The sequence below is a fragment of the Herpailurus yagouaroundi genome, unplaced genomic scaffold (assembly GCF_014898765.1).
Source record: "Herpailurus yagouaroundi ecotype Mexico unplaced genomic scaffold, PumYag 28, whole genome shotgun sequence".
NCBI classification, from domain to species: Eukaryota; Metazoa; Chordata; class Mammalia; order Carnivora; family Felidae; genus Herpailurus; species Herpailurus yagouaroundi.
The window spans coordinates 147194667-147207695 of NW_024412376.1; the positions used below are offsets into that span (position 1 = coordinate 147194667).

The 13029-nt window shown below is 34.4% G+C and overlaps 1 protein-coding gene across 3 annotated transcripts in view; it reads right to left on the minus strand.

Annotated features, from left to right (window-relative positions):
- TBC1D19 (TBC1 domain family member 19) overlaps positions 1-13029 on the minus strand; it is a 145250-nt gene that overhangs the window by 67926 nt on the left and 64295 nt on the right. For all 3 annotated transcript variants that reach the window (XM_040486269.1, XM_040486288.1, XM_040486280.1), the window contains 2 exons: positions 10207-10245; positions 8397-8509 (listed from right to left, as the gene is read on the minus strand). In XM_040486269.1, coding sequence (XP_040342203.1) covers positions 8397-8509; positions 10207-10245 — 152 coding nt within the window. The remainder of the gene's footprint in view (positions 1-8396; positions 8510-10206; positions 10246-13029) is intronic.

Here is a 13029-nt window from a genome sequence, read left to right on the forward strand (position 1 = left end):
ATGAAGGTAAGGATCAAGTGGCAGTAGTTGTCTTAAAGACAGATGGAAATAGCAACTCATTGTTTTAGCTGACCCTTACGTTCCTCCAAATCCCTCCAGTCATCTCTTAGGCACTTTAGTCTTAGTTTCTGCCCATATCCAAACACTGCTTGGCTCCACTAGTACATGCCAATCTGTATGAATCTTTCTGAAGATATTCCCTCAGACGGGTAAGAGCTGTGGGACAGGGTTGCTCGGGACAAAGAGTATCTATTGCGTGCACCTGCCTTGCACACAATAGGTGTGTGTGCACATATGTTTCCTGAAATATGAAATATGATTTTTTTTTTGAGAGAGAGTGAGAGAGCTGGGGAGTGGGGCAGAGGAAAAGGGAGAGAGAGAGAATCTCAAGTAGACTCCACCCTCAGCAGAGAACAAGACACAGGGGTCTGTCCCACAACCTTGGGATCATGGCCTGACCCAAAATCAAGAGTCAGACACTCAACTGACTGAGCCACCCAGGCGCCCCTGAAATTAATTTCTTAATCTTGAAAGATGCTTAATACAGAGTGCTCTGATTTGTGTGAAAGTGCTCTTTGCCTAAAGATAATCTGGAGATTTACTAGCTACTTTTAGTCGTTTTAATTTTAATTTTAAAAAAAGTCTTACTTTGCTCTTATTTATGATGTTTTGATTTCTTAACTAAGGCAAAATTATTTTATTATTTTAACTTCCATTGTACCTATTGAATCCATTTCTCTCACTAAAATAAAAGAACATTCTTAAAGATAGGAATAGTACCTAATTCAAATACCAACCCTTGACAACTGGCAAAGAGCCTAGCATTATACTCTAATATTTCCTAGCAACGGGGGTGGAAAAGCTAAGAAATTCAGAGTTATGCCTCTTTTAAAAAAAAAAATAAATAAAAAATCACAAACTGATATATGACTGTTAAAAAAAAGTGAAACAATCTACAGCTGGATAAAGAAAAAGTTTAATAATCCTTTCTTTTTCCATTCTGCTTTCCCAAAGAAAAGAATGTTATTTGTGTTGTATTTATAACATTATTTGTAATTTGTATTCTTCCATAGCTTTCTCCACATTTGTACAAATATATAATTATATGTAAGGGTTTTGGTTGTCATTTTTTAACATAAACGGGAATCATACTATACTCATTCAGCTTCTCTAACTTAGACATATCATGGTCATCCCTCTATGTCAGCAAGTATACATCTGTCTTTCTTCTTAATAGCTAAATACACTGTAATATTTTTAAAGCTGTGCCATAGACCGACCATAATTTATTTAATCTTTCTCCTGTAGATGAATACTGAAGTTGCTTGCCACCACAAATAACACTATCTATTTATTCTATCACACTATTCTATCACACACAAATAACACTATCTATTCTATCACAAGAATAGAAAAGAGACCAATATCACTCATGGACATAGAAAAAAAAATCCTCAACAAAAGAGTAGCAAAATTGAATCCAACAATGTATAAAAAGAACTGTACACCAGGACCACATGGGATTTACCACAGGTTTATAAAGCTGGTTCAACATTTAAAAATCAATTAATGTAATCTATCACATCATGGGTTAACAAGAAAAAAAAACAAACATGATTACATCAATAGAAAAAGTAAAAGCATTTGACAAAATACAATACTCATTTATAATAAAAACTCTCATAAATTAGAAATAGAGGGGAACTTCCTCAACTTTATAAAGAATAGCTACAAAAATACTTACAGCTATCATAATGCTTATGCTGAGAAACTCAAAGCTTTCCCCCTAAAATTAGGTACAAGGTAAGGATGTCCCCTCTCACCACTCCTTTTCAACATCATAGTGGAAGTTCTAGCTACTATAAGACAGGAAAAAGGAAATAAATGGTACACAGATTCACAATGAAGAAGTAAAACTGTCTTTGTTTGCAAATGACATGACTGTCTATGTAGAAAACCCAAAAGATTTGACAAAGAAAACCTCCTGGAAATAATAAGCAATTATAGCAAGATTGCAAGATAAAAAGGTTAATATTCAAAAGCCAATCATGTTCCTATATACAAGCAATGAACAAGGGGAATTTGAAATTAAAAACACAATACCATTTACACCAGCCCCCCAGAGAATAATTTCAACTTAGATATAAATCTAACAAAATATGTGTAAGATCTACATGAGCAAAGCCACAAAATTCTGATGAATGAAATCAAAGAAAAGTTGAGTAAGTGGAGAGATATTTCATGTTCATAGATAGGAAGAATCAATATTGTCAATCATATGTCAATACAACCAATATTGTCAATCAATATGTCAATACATATCTTGTACAAGATATGTATTCTTTGTAACTTGATCTATAGATTCAAAGCAATCCCAATCAAAATCCCAGGAAGATATTTTGTGGATACTGACAAACTGATTATCTAAAGTTTTTTATCATGAGGTAAAAGACCCAAAGTAGCCAACACAATACTGAAGAAGAAAGAGGAAACTTTAAAGCTTATATCAAGAAATAAAAGACCCGGAATAGCCAACACAATACTGAAGGAGAAAAGCGATGTTGGAGGACTGATATTGCTCAACCTCAAGACGTACTATAAAACTACAGTAATTAAGGCAAGGTGGTATTGGCAAAAGAATAGACAAATCAGTGGAACAAAACAGATTCCAGAAACAGACCAACATAAATATAGTCAACTGATCTTTGATAAAGAAGTAAAGGAAATATAAGGAGCAAAAACCAAAAACCAATCTTTACAAAAAGGAGGATAAAACAAGTGGACATCCACATGCAATCATCATCATCACCATCATCATCATCACCATCATCTAGATACAGACCTTACACCCTTCACAAAAATCAACTCAAAATAAATCACAGACTTAAATGTAAAGTGCAAAACTACAAAACTCATAGGGGATAATACAGGAGAAAACCAAGATGACCTTAGATATGGTGATGCCTTTTTAGATATAATCAAAGACATGATCCATAAAAAGAAATAATGGATGGGCTGGCTGCATTAAAATTAAACACTTGTGCTCTGCAAAAGACAATGTCAAGAAAATGAGAAAACAAGCCACTGGCCAGGAAAAAAATATTTGCAAAAGATATATCTGATAAAGGACTTTTATCCAAAATATACAAAGAACTCTTAAAACTCAACAAGAAAACAAACAACGCAATTAAAAAATGGGCTATAGAGCTCAACAGACACCTCAACAAAGAAGACTTACAAACAGGAAACAAGCATATGAAAAGATGTTCCACATCATATGTCATGAGGGAAATGTAAATGAAAACAACAATGAAATACCACTACATACCTACATGTATTCATATTTACATTATTGCCTATAATTTACAAATTCCCATAGGGAATTTCATGTTAATTGCTATTCTAAGTAGTAATTTGTAATCATATTTGTAATGTTTTTTATTATAAATTAATGATAAATACCCTTCATAACCAATGCTAGGAAACTAATAAATATTTCAATAAAAGAAAGTCATTAAATTTTTAATCTTAGTGCAGTATGCTTCCATAAAGAAGTATATCTTCAAAGTGCTGTGAATAACTTAACATCTATAACTTTAGGCATGTAACAGTGCTACTGACAAAAATCTACTTTTAATTAAGAGAAAAATAAAAACATATCAGAGAATTTGAGACTTAGAAGGTACCTTGGAAATACCTAGTCTATTTGCCTTATTTGAACATTAAGGAAATGAGATCTGGCCAAGTTAACTGTCTTAGCCAAACTTACAGAACTGGCTAGTGACTCATCTAGTCCTCTTAATTCCAATCTAGGATGTTTGGTTTCAGTAATTTTTAGTGTAATTTATCCATATAAAATGAAAGAAAAACACGGATAATAAAGTTGAAATTATAACTATGTTATAGTGATAAACGATGATTTTTATATTAATATTTTAATTATAGTCTATAAAATATATAAGCAATTAGAAAATGCAATGATTACTAATAATATAACAGGATATTTTTAAGCTCCAGTAATATAGATGTTTAAGAGTAATAAATTATAATTATAAAAAGCCATCTCTGAAAAACAAAGTAGCCCAAATTTTTAGCATCAGAGGATATTTAAACTTTAGTATATATATTTGTTTGGTACTTTATGCAGACTTACACTCTTTAACTAAAGAAAAAAGAGGGGCGCCTGGGTGGCGCAGTCGGTTAAGCGTCCGACTTCAGCCAGGTCACGATCTCGCGGTCCGTGAGTTCGAGCCCCATGTCAGGCTCTGGGCTGATGGCTCAGAGCCTGGAGCCTGTTTCCAATTCTGTGTCTCCCTCTCTCTCTGCCCCTCCCCCGTTCATGCTCTGTCTCTCTCTGTCCCAAAAATAAATAAACGTTGAAAAAAAAAATTTTAAAAAGAAAAAAAAATGTCTGAAAAACTATGGTTACTCAAACTTGGGATTTTGGTACACATGTTCTCCAAAGAAATGAAGAGAGCTTCTCAGCTAGCAGCAGTTGTTGATATAAATTGAGCTGTCACGTGAAAACTAGAACCTTGGAAAACTTTTATCAACCACTGTGAGTTTGACAGCTTTTCAGTTCATGTACTAGTTTGCTATTGCTGTGTAACAAATTATCACAAACTTAGTGGCTTGAAATAATAAAGGCCTGTAGGCAACTGGAAATTAAAGTTTTAGGTGTAAGAGAGAGTTTGGCTGAACCCAGAGTCAAAGCCATTAGGGAATAAGTGACCTGTAAGTAAGACAGGCCAGGCAACATGTAGTACAGAATGAAAAGAAGATCAAAATGGAATTCTTACAAATACAAGCCCTTAAGGTCCAGCAAAGGAACTCAAAATGGACATGAAAAAAAAAAAAAAAGAAAGAAAAAGAAAGAAAGAAAGAAAGAAAGAAAGAAAGAAAGAAAGAAAGGGAATGAAGAACTAAGAAAACAGGGCAAACTAAATTAAAGAGCAAGAATACTTCAAGGGCAGAGTAAGCAAGAGTATCAAACACAGTAGACGTAAAGGCTAAAATGTATCCACTGTTCTTTGGTGACTTTAGCCATCGCAGTTGTAGTCATGTAGTGGGGTGTATGCCAGACCATGGTAGACTGAGTAATTAATGGAAGTGATGCCTCCAACACAGACTTTTCTTTCAGAAGGTTTCGCTATAAAAGTACAGGAGGCAAGAACAGGTGCTGATGCAAATAAGTTTACAGATTTGGTGGAAGGAATCTGAGCGAGTCTCTTATGATGATTTCTGTTTTCTCCAGGAAGGAGAAGATGAGGCGTTTTGCTAAGACTCTGAAAAGAAGTGTTGAGAATGAAAGTCAGAAACGGGCACTATGAAGACTGAATGAGCTGACCAGGAAAATCTAGGAAGATCAGGCATTGTTATCGACCTGGGGAAGGTTGTGGAGAAACTTATGAACTCACTAAAGAAAATTTTAATTAATACTAGTCCTGGCTATTTATTAGTAAGCAAGTACCTAAAACAAAGTAGAGAAGAATTTTCAGAATTCTTTAGCAAACTAAATTAAGCAAAAAAATTTAAAATAGGATGAATGTTTACTAAATATGGATATCCTGATGGGCACCTAGAGATTTGCATATAAGAAAATATACAAAAGCAATCTTTTTAAATGTATGACGTATTTCCTTAATAAGAGAAAAAACATCGAAGTAAATAATGTTCTAGTGAAATAAATTAATTACTAGGAACTTAAATCATTAAATCCAGTTTATCTATTGAGATAAGATTTTTAAAAATATCTTCATGGGTGTGAAATGTGAAATATTCCACTTATCTCTGTAACTCCTCAATTATGATGCATTTCTACATGTCGCGTATTTTAAGTGATTGAAAAAAAGTTCTGATAAAGTATTCTTGATAAGAAACGACTATTCTTCCCTCCCACCCCACCCACCCAATGTACCTACCACCTACAACAATTATTTTGGAACTGCTTTAGTTTGTTGAGGTCATACTTTTACACCTGAAAATAAGTGAAAGTGATGGAAAGTGTTTTATTCAATGAAATCAAGGTTGCTTTTCTGCAAATATTAATTTCTATTTCCAGACTTGCCATTGTGCATTTAAAGATTAAGATGACGGGACACCTGGGTGGCTCAGTTGGTTAAGCGTCCGACTTCTGATTTCAGCTCAGGTCATGACCTCATGATTTGTGAATTCAAGCCCTGAGTTGGGCTCTGTGCTAACAGTGCAGAGCCTGCTTGTGATCCTCTCTCTCCCTGTCTCTCTGACCCTCCCCTGCTCATGCTCGTTCTTTCTCTCAAAATAAATAAACAAAAAAAATTAAGATGACTATTAGCTCCAAAATTCAAGTGTGAAAACTGCCTTTGAACATTATAATAAACAACCATTTTTTATTGGAATTTAATTGGGATTACTATTCTTATTCTAGGATGACACTTTTTTTTTTTTTTTTTAAGTAGTCTCCATGCCCAACATGGAACTTGAACTCAGACCTTGAGATCAAGAGTCAGATGTTCTACCAACTGAGCCACCCAGGTGCCCCTCTAGGATGATACTTCTGGAAAAATTCTAAATTTGTTTCTAAAATAGTAGCAATTAGTTCCTCTGGAGAGACAAGTTTTGTTAATCTAGCTCCTGATGAGTGAACTTGGTAGGTCACCTACACAGTTAGATCGACAAGAGTTACCATCTCTTCTCCAAGAGTTGATACTCTCCCCCAAAATGCCCAATGTACACTCACTTCTGTTCTGTAAACTTACTTCTAGTGTCACCACAAAAGATACCAATATCATTTGGTCTAAAACTTCTTGGAACTCAATCACAAGGTTTATTCTTTCAGAAAGGAAGCAAGTAATTTTTGACAGTGATGTTCACAGAGGGAAATTCAAAACACACACATACACAGAAAAGCACACATGTAACATAATTTGCAAAAGTCAGAGGTGTACTTCTTATAATAATATGAATAGTTGATTTTCTTAAAAACCATTACTCTAAATTACAATTAATTTATAACATAAAACTATGCAACATGTAAGTATTATTTTGTTACTATCATTAATGTTGACCATTCATGTCAGGCACTGTGTTAGAAGACATAGATATCCTTTCATTTGATTCTCATAACCACCTTATGATATAAATATTATTACCTATATTTCAGCATGGGTAAATTGAGGTTTCAAGAAATTTAACTCACTCAATGGCACATTTTAAGTAAGCTTAGAGTGGAAACTAGGTCCATATAATTCCAAAACCCAAGTTTTTTTTTTTTTTTTTTTTAAGTTTATTTATTTTGAGAGAGAGAGAAAAGTGCTTGTGCACGTGGGGAAGGAGCAGAGAGAGGGAGAGAGAGAATCCCAAGCAGGCCGCACACCATCAGCGTGGGGCCCAATGTGGGGCTTGATCTCATGAAACATGAGATCATAACCTGAAGCCAAAATCAAGAGTCAGATGCCTTAACTGACTCAGGCGTCCCCTGCAAAACCCATGCTTTTAACCACTAGGCCAGGGAGCTATTAGTTCGCTACTTATTGAAAATCTTTAAATGGATGGGTTATATGATCAATGGGCTTTAAGTAAAACAACAATTTTTTTTCAAAAAGAATCAATGTTTTATATAATTGTTCTTTATTGAATCTGTTACTTGCCTGTTGGTGATTTCTCTTCATATTCATTTTATTTCCTAAAATAAAATGTTCCTGTACTAAGAAAACTAATATTGCCACATAATCTGTCAGTTTTTAGAACCCTAAAAATAGTGCATGTTTCAAAAGCAACTGTAGGGAGAAAGCGCTCATTTACATATACTGAGTGGTCCTTTATCTCTCCTTATTCTAATATCCCAGTTCTTTCACATGTCTTCACTGATCTCCACTGGCAGACTCCATTTCTTAAAATTTTATTTACGGTTCTTTTACCTATAAGTGTAAAATATCCAACTAATTATCGTAACAAAAACTTCTATGTTAAGCACACAGTGATTATATTCTATGTTAATCTTGTCTTAGAACTCAAAACTACAGTGATTTTTGTAAATGAAAAAGGGGGTAAATATATAAGGCTAAGAAACCAAAATTTAAAAAAAAAAGTATTTCTATTTTGAATAATTGGTTACTGGGGCACCTGGTGGCTCAGTCAGTTAGGGTCCAGCTTTGCCTCAGGTCATGATCTCACAGTACGTGGGTTGGAGCCCCGCATCAGGCTCTGTGCTGACTGCTCAGAGCCTGGAGCCTGCTTCGGATTCCGTGTCCCCCTCTCTCTCTGCCCCTCCCCTGCTCACACTCTGCCTCTCTCTCTCTCAAAAATAAATAAACATTTAAAAAATAAAAAAAAAAAAAAACAACAATGTGAATCACTGGTCATTGAAGAATAAATGTCAATGAGCTCAAATTTAGCCTATCTTCTTTGACTCTTACCTCAGGTTGACTGGAAATATTCAAAATGAGAGCCCATAATTCCGCTCTCAGTGCTGTGGGGCTTCCTTGTCTGATATACTGTTGAGCAGCGGCACTATCTTGTTCTGCTAGAACTGTCAAAAGTAGAGTAAAATCTCATTACAAATTTCATAATGTAAGACAACACTGAAATATTTTAACTAAAAATCTTTGGGGAAGCTAATATTTCATCTCTATATCTAACATAATTACATCATGTCTTGACAGCCTTCTTGTACTCTCTGAATTTTGATGTGGCCCTGTTTACAGCCCTATACATGTTGAGTCTGAAATTCCTCTACCTCCCACCCAATTTGGTAAAAATTTTTAATGTGGGTACTTTGAAATCACTTTGTTCCACGGATCTGAAACTAGTGATATAGACACATAAATTTCTTAGGCATATTCTCTAAGTCAGGAATGTTCTAGTATTTTGAAGTACTATGGTATTTGAAGTATTATGGCTAAGAATTATAAAGAATTCGATGACTTCTTAGCTATTTCCCAAAATCAACAGAAGAGAGAGATTTTTTTAAAAAAGAACTAAAAACAGAAAAGAACTAATAATCTTTTAAGAAGGCCAAAAGCTCTTTATAATCAGCCAAGTTCACAAAATTAAGATATTATGCTTTTGCTTTCATTTTCATTTTTATTTTCTTTAATTAAAATACTAGCTATTAAGTCTGAAAATAAAGGCTCTCCCAAAACACACAAAATAAAAATAAAAGCAAAAAAAGACATATCAGACAACTGCCGATATTTGTCTAATATATTATTTTCTTCTATTTTCTTCTTAAAAGAAAAGGGAAAAAACTTGTACTAAATGAAAATGACATATCCAAAAGAAACAAAGGGATCATATAAAAGAGATGAGACATGGGGCGCCTGGGTGGCTCAGTTGGTTAAGCGTCCAACTTCGGCTCAGGTCATGATCTCGCTGTCTGTGAGTTCGAGCCCTGTGTCGGGCTCTGTGCTGACAGCTCAGAGCCTGGAGCCTGTTTCAGATTCTGTGTCTCCCTCTCTCTCTGACCCTCTCCCGTTCATGCTCTGTCTCTCTCTGTCTCAAAAATAAATAAACTTAAAAAAAAAAAGAAATGAGACATATTCCTTAATTTGCAACTCTGTTTAATGAAAACGTCAAACATACGAGTAAAAAATGATGATGTCTTGAATAAATATTATTTTGAAAAATTGAAGTATGGAGTTTAGAACATGACAATCGCCCTAGAAGGTACATTCTGACACAAAGACTTATCTGCATTTCACATTTCAAAGACAAAATAAGATTTATAAAAACAAGGAGAAGAATCTTCAAAAGATAGGGAAAAAATTATTCCCCAGAACACTAAGGGCCGCTTTGGGTATTAAGTCTTACCATTGTGAACAGTCATTGAGAAGTACAGCTTCTCCTAATGCAGGGGCATATTCCAATTAACGCTAATGAGAAGTGTGTGGGCGCATGAAAGAGACAGCCTTCCTCTTTGATTTTAAAATGAAATTCTGCTGAATGGATTAAGCTCACATTTTCGAAGAATGTGTGTCTGCATTTATTATTTCCTTTTTAGTGAACCATCTGTGTTCTTCTTTATCTAACATTTATTGATGAAGCCAAAATGATGCATTCCTCCTCTTTATAAAGATTCCCATTATATTACCTACATAGTTAAATAGTACTCTTTTTTAGATTTTTAGCTTTCCAGAGATTGAATTTCAGTTGGAGGTACATGATGCAGACATTTACTTAAGACTGTTTCATTTTCAGAAATCATTATTAGTAGAATCAAAAGCTTACCTTTTTGCCCAATACGTACATGCTCATTTTCAAAAAGTTCTAAAAATGATAAAATTATTAGACACAAGTATGATCAACCGCATTTATAACAACATAGGTATATTTTTTTCTGGTATTGATACTGTTAATTATTTCTAAAGCTGAATGGTTCTGTATAAAACTATAAGAATATTTACCTTTATATATAGAAAAATCTTTTTTGTAAGTTGTTTAAAGTTTATGGAAATTAAAAGGGAGTTAAGTACATTTAATCAGAAGAAGAAACTGATAACTAATTTTCCTTTGTTAAAATAAAACAGAATATCTTTTCACAACAGAAAAAAGATCCACTCCTCTTGACAGCTTCATTTGCAAAGCCCTACTGCTGCTCTAATCTGCCATGAAAGCATAGCTAAAAAAATAAAGCCTTAGTGCTATTATAGGTAAAATCCCACTATACAAATGCCATTTTAAAAGATTATATGGGAGAAACAAAGATTTGCTTTTAAAGTACCCATCATAATGGCAAAAAACTCATAAACTAAACCACATTAAAAAAAAACTTCTCTTTATCAAAAGACACCATTGAGAGTGAAAATGTAAGTCACAGAGTGGGAGAGTATCTGTGCAATACGCATATCTGGCAAAGGACTTGTATCCAGAACATGTAAAGAACTCTTGGTAAAGACAGACAACTATCTGACCTAATAGGCAAAATGTGACAGGTTCTTTACAAAAGAGGAGACCCAAAGGACCAGTAAAGTATGAAAAGAGGCTCAACCACATTAGTCATCAGAGAAACACAATGAAAACCATTATGAAATATACACCCATCATAACGCCTAAAATGAAAATCCTGACAATTCTAAATGCAAAGTAAGTGGAGCAAATGAACTTTTCGTACAAAGGTGGTGGGAATGTAAATTAGTGCAGCCACTTGGAAAACCATGCACATCCTAGAACAATTAGCAATTTACTCTCAGGTGTACACCTTAATGCACGCATATGTGCACCAAGGAACATATACTAGAATATTCATGGCAGCAATAATGGTAATAACCAAATAGTGGGAACAACTCAACTGATCATCAACAGTAGAACTCATCAACAGTATGAGTCCATACCTATAAAGTACAAAATAGGCAAAAGTAGCCTATGATGTTAGAAGTCAGGATAGTTAAGCAAAAATAATATAAAAACAGGGAGAAGAACAAAAACATAAGAGACTCTTAAATATGGAGAACAAACAGAGGGTTACTGGAAGGATGGTGAAGGGGGAATGGGCTAAATGGTAAGGGACATTAATGAATCTACTCCTGAAATCATCGTTGCACTATATGCTAACTAACCTGGATGTAAATTAAAATTAAAAATAAGTAAAATAAATTAAATTTTTAAAAAAGTCAGGATAGTTGTCACCCACGGAGGTGGCAGAGACTGGAGGTGTGCCTGGAGGCTTCTAGGATGCTGGTAATACTCTTATTTCTTGATGGAGTCAGAGGTTTCATAAGTGTGCTCACGTGGTAAAAATTCACTGATCCGTATACTTATGATTTGTGCCCTTTTCACTATGTACACTATACTTCTATAAGTTATTTAAAAATTAAGAGCAAAAAAAGAAAAGGATACTGACACTATAAGGGGAAAACTTTTAGCTCTTCTCCCCATCTCAGAGAAAATCCGTTTGTCAACTTCCTTTCTTCCTCTACTCACAATCTGGCAAAGGAGGAGCTGTTAATTGGATTTGTTAGATTTTACAACAGTGATTAGTTCGCCTTTTCTCACAAATGGGATAATGGTGTGTTAAGGGTCATGAACTTAACAAGTGACTGTCTGGGTAAGTAGAACCTGGGTCTCCCGGCAACCTGGTGACCATCTTGGCACTTGATTCCCTCCTGAGCAGAATGCTCGTGCTTAGACACTTCAGAGCTCTTATCTGAACTCAGTGGCCTGCTGGTGGCCAGACCTGGGCATTGAGGGAGAGGGAGACCTGTCCTGGCCTCATATTTTAACGCAGTTTTCTAAAAAGCCTGTTCTGTGATCCCCGGGGTCAGCCCAGCTGACCAATATAAAATGGTACTCTACTTCATTCTTCCATGTGTTAATGTTTTCAGTGTTAGATATTTTTTTTAGATTTAAAAAATTACCATAAAGCTGGTTTTACTAAATACAATATTTGAAGCAGAGTACTCTATTCTTTTAGTTTATTTTATTCCTAATGGCTCTGAGGTTGAGCAGATTATACAATGACCAAGTAAAGCGTTTGGGATGACTGCCAACACACAACCATTTTCTATGACTAAAGTATTTGAATATATTTACTCCAAAGCCTGTATATAAAATAACAATACCAGTTTCATTTTAATTAGCTGCCATTAGCTTCTAACTGTCAAAGCTCAGTGACCAAAGAAGCAAATGTTGTCAGACAATTCTTGTCTCTTGTAAAAATGGATGACACTACTGGATGGTAATAGTGCTTTATCACTAAAAGTAGTAGGAAATAAAAATTTTAAAAAACTTCTTTATAGAATTAAACTATTCAATCATGTGACATACAATGACTTTGCTTGGTAAGTGCTATTTTCTAGTCTAAGAATGAGAAGCCAAAAAAAGTCAGAACCAGAATTTCCCATCCGTTACTTAAAAAATGCTTGTTATGCTGTTATTGACTACGTTAATAAATACATCTATATTAGTAAATCTTGCTTGGGAAAAAAAGTGCTCTGGTGAAATGAATTGGGGAGATTCTAAGGTAGAAGTTTACTTAGGATTTCTCATAGTCTTAAATTTTTTTTTTCAACGTTTTTTATTTATTTTTGGGACAGAGAGAGACAGAGCATGAAC